Source organism: Condylura cristata, unplaced genomic scaffold, assembly GCF_000260355.1.
Source record: "Condylura cristata isolate star-nosed mole 26May11 unplaced genomic scaffold, ConCri1.0 scaffold00008, whole genome shotgun sequence".
Taxonomy (NCBI): Eukaryota; Metazoa; Chordata; class Mammalia; order Eulipotyphla; family Talpidae; genus Condylura; species Condylura cristata.
Window position 1 is genome coordinate 4,366,677 of NW_004567109.1, and position 4,133 is coordinate 4,370,809.

General features: G+C 51.6%; 2 protein-coding genes across 2 annotated transcripts in view; both read left to right on the forward strand.

Annotated features, from left to right (window-relative positions):
- Positions 1-562: 562 nt before the first annotated feature.
- On the forward strand, positions 563-1,348 carry LOC101627690 (arylacetamide deacetylase-like 3). Its single transcript, XM_004679330.1, has one exon. The coding sequence runs from the start codon at positions 563-565 to the stop codon at positions 1,346-1,348; it is 786 nt and encodes a 261-aa protein (XP_004679387.1).
- Positions 1,349-1,428: 80 nt separating this feature from the next.
- The window catches only part of LOC101627920 (arylacetamide deacetylase-like 3), a 12,578-nt gene continuing 9,873 nt past the window's right edge, over positions 1,429-4,133 (forward strand). Inside the window, exons 1-2 of the mRNA XM_004679331.1 lie at positions 1,429-1,434; positions 3,442-3,554. Of these exons, the coding sequence (XP_004679388.1) occupies positions 1,429-1,434; positions 3,442-3,554 (119 nt within the window). The remainder of the gene's footprint in view (positions 1,435-3,441; positions 3,555-4,133) is intronic.

The window sequence follows — 4,133 nt, forward strand, 5'->3', positions numbered from 1 at the left end:
GTATTTCTGGGTCTCCTGGATTAGGTAAGGTCTGGCCGTGCCAGGCTGGTGTGTCTGCTGGCAACGAGCGGCTCTCAGGTCCGTGGTACAGTGCGTGGTGGCCGGTGGCCGGTAACCGTGGCCTGTCGGAGCAGGCTGGCGCGTCATCTGCGGGCCACTGTGGCGCTGGTGACTTCAGGGTCCTCTTAGAGGCAGAGTGTTGCAGGATTGTCAGAATCGCCCTGGCGGAGCTGTAGGAGGCCAGGGAAGGATCGGGAAAATGAGACATGTGAGCAGGAGTCAAGGTCTGGGAGCTGGGCAGAGGCCATGCTGGTGATGGTGAGGTGTCAGCCCCGGGTGACCGTTAGGACTCCCAAGACCCGGAAATGGGGTAGTGGGGGCAGCAGTTTCCAGCTGTGGCGCCGGCACCCCTGAGCTAGGTGTGCCTGCAGGCTCACCAGCCTCTCCCTCGCCCGCAGGGTCAGGCTCCACAGGGCTAGCAGGGCCATGGGAGGGCACCGGGGTGAAGGTGGCAGACACGGGTGTTGGGCTCTGCTGCGCAGCATGTAAACTGTCGTCCTTGATGCTCTTTAGGTACCGCCCCGTACCCCAAGGTAGGTTTCCGGTGCTGGTGAGAGATTCCATCTGCGCCACCATCCACTTCCTGAGGTCCCTGAAGCTGTACGGGGTGGATCCGGCCCGTGTGGTCGTGTATGGTGACAGTGTGGGAGGAGCACTGGCAGCCATAGTCTGTCAAAGCCTCTTGGACTATCCAGATCTCCCCAAGATCCGCGCCCAAGTCCTTGTCTACCCTGGCCTTCAATTTATTGATTTCCAATGCCCCTCGTATCAGCAGAACAAGAACGTCCCGTTGCTCAGCCTGGACTTTGTTTTCCTGTGTTGGAGCATCAACCTGAGCATCAACCCTGCCTGGAAGAGCATCATCCTGCAAAATGCGCACTTGCCCCCTGCAGTGTGGGCAAAGTATCAGAAGTGGCTGGGCCCAGACAACATCCCTGAGAGGTTTAAGCAGAGGGGGTACCAGCCGAAGACCCCTGGGCCCCTGAATGAGGATGCCTACCAGGAGTGCCTCCTGGCTCTGGATGAGATGGTCTCGCCCCTGATCGCCTCTGATGACGTGGTGTCGCGGCTCCCGGAAACCTGCATTATCAGCTGTGAGCACGACCTTCTCCGGGACCACTCGCTGCTGTACAAGAAGAGGCTGGAGGACCTTGGCGTCCCGGTGACCTGGCACCACTTGGACGATGGCTTCCACGGGGCGCTGTCCTTCCTGGACATGCCCTTCTTCAACTTCCCCTGCACTTGGAAGATCCTGGACGCCACGACCTGCTTCATAAAGGAATTGTGACCTGCCCCCTTCCCACTGCAGGGAGGAGGTGATGACCTGTATCTGGCAGGTTCTCCAATGGTTATGATACTCTCTCTGGTATGGATGTAAGTGATGTTGGGGTGCTAAGGAGGGTATAATTTTCCAGCTCCTTCTTGCTCTAGATTCTGAACACCAGTGTGCATTTTTCTGAGTTCTGAAATGAGAATAGCAGGAGAGTCAGACTGGAGGCATATGTGGAAATCCTGGGGCTGTTTCCCTCGTTTACTGTTGGGAAAATCTGACAATCACTTTGCACAAGAGTGGACGAGAGGGGAAGATTTCATGGCCCCCTGATGACATGTTCTGGCTGTTGAGGCTTCTCCAGGATCTGAATAACAGTAATGTTCAAGGTAGATTTGGTTATATCCAGCCCAGGGTCTTTTCGCATCTGACTCCAGGGTTGTTGCGGTATCTTAAGACCGTCAGTGGGTGTTGTAATACTGGTTTCTCTCTGCTCTTCTCTGTGCCTGCTGGCTCCTTCCCTGATGTTCTCAACCTTGGAGCTGAGTCACAACTGGCTGTGCTAGAGTCTTAGGACAGTAGGACAGGGGTCTTCAGAGGTACCTGGTGACAGATAATGACAGCACAGAGTGCTGGGTGGGTCGCTCCAGTCCTCTGGAATCAGTCAGGCTTCCAAAGCAACATTAGGAGAGTCAGAGGACAGGAGGGAAAACTGACACAGAGGCTGAGGCTGACCTAACCCAGCCATGTCCAGGTTCACAATATGGACAATGGTTTTTGTGTAGAGACACCGAACCAACTCAAATGGATCTCAGTCAGACAGAGAATGCACTGCCTCTGTCAATATGAATTCCAGAGGTCAGTTAGGCTTGGTTTCATCCAGGAAGCCATGGGTTATGCTGCCATCCTTAGGGAATATATGTCAAAATAAAGAACACTTGCTGGATGAAGGAGCTAGATTAAGGGCATCACTGATTTAGCTAATGCCATGTGGCTACTGAAGTCAGACTGCAATACAAGTCTTTCCAGCTAAAAATCTTTGCTAACAGGAGCCTACACTGAGGGCTTCTTCTGATTCTACCATTTGGCTGTGCTCTGGAGGCAGGGACACTGCAGGCAAGAGGGCCTGGGCTCATGAAAGCCAGCCTCATGGTTCTGGAAATAGAAATTCATAGGCACCCACAAATCTTTCTTGAAAATCAGAAATCAATAAACCAAATGGCACCAGGAAGATTTGGAAAGGAGATTCTGGGTGGTTAAGAATGAGTTCAGGAGTGATATTAGCATCAAGACTGTCTGGGACAAGTATATTCAAACAGTGGTCAAAGAAAAATGCCACCTGAAAAGAACGACTGACTCTCTTCCCCACCTTACTCACAACCACCTTCCCAGGGCTCAGTGGGCAGCTCTGATAATCAATCCCCAGAGGGCACAGTCAGATCAGAGTATTTCCAAAATGGTGGTTTTTTTGAACAACCAGTGTGGGCATTGCCAGTGACTCACAAGTTCACTCAGCCATTGAGTAACCACTCTCTTTCTGGGATCCATGCCTGTGAGGCTGTTGCTGTATGGGGGTGTCCCCAGCCACTCAATGCATCATCTCCTACCTATGAGATATTCTCTGTTAGGTGCTTCCCTTCCCTGGCTTTGCAAAGCAAGAGACTCATTTGCAAGCCAACAGTCAACACTCAACAGATGTTTAGCAAGTGGATGAAGCAAAGAATGAATGAGAAGCATCTTCTCTGTTTATTCCTTGACTGTCCACAGAGTTCATTTCAATCGTGCCTTATTGGAATGAGGCTTCTCGAATTCCTCATCTGCAATTCCAGGACCCAGGCAACTGGGAAGGCTGAGATTTTGTCATAACTTGTTGGAGGAATGATTTGATGTCCTCAGTTTTAAACTGGGATAAGGATACTTCTTGCCCTAGAACATATTTGGAACCTACCAAACTAATAAATGGAAACTGTTTCCAGCTCTGGTAGTGACTGGAACAGCAGTGAGCCTCAGGGTGCATCACTAATTGAGAAGCAGAGTAGGAGGTGAGGGATTGGAGGTGAAAATAGCCTTGATATTTCCTCCTCACCATCACCACCTGCTCTTGCCCTGAGGCGCTGTCCTACATTGACTCCTTCGCCTTCTGCTTCCATGAGGGGGTGGCTGTTATGGGACATCAGCATGAAATATGGAGGAAGGAGACTGACTGTCAGCTGGATGGCCACAGGTAAGCTGTGTGACTCAGCAGATAGCCTGAATCCTTGGCACCCTATCCACATAGTCTGGTGTCTCTTCCCACTGCAAGAGTGGGAATTGTAGAGAAAGGAGTGTTACAATTCTAGGGGAGGGGGCACTCCAATTCCAAGGGTGAGGAGCATCCTAGTAAAACCTTTGCTTCTGCCTTTGAGCAGTAGACTTTGAGGTGAAATCTAAGTCATAAGAGAAAGTGGTATGGGAAGTTGCGCTTCAGACTGAATTATCCCCCAACCCAGTTCACATGTTGAGCCCTCCCGGCACCTCAGACTGTGACCTTACTTGGAAATTGCATTTTGCTGATGAAATTAGTGAAGCATGAGCCCTGATCCCACGTGACCAGTGTCCCCCACGAGAGGGAAATCTGGAAATGGACAGGCACAGAGACCATATGCAGACACGTGGCTGAGGCACCACCTGCTCCAGGTGCAGAGAAGGGTCAAGAATGGACTCTCCTCACAGCCCTGGGGAGGAATCAGACCTGTCTCCAGAACCAAGAGACAATACTCAGCTAAAAATGACATCACCCACCTGGGGTCATTCTGCTAAGGCA

What these genes read in the sequence shown, in the direction of transcription:
- LOC101627690 (XM_004679330.1), top strand. Translation starts at nt 563, where the DNA reads ATGCTCTTTAGGTACCGCCCCGTACCCCAAGGTAGGTTTCCGGTGCTG.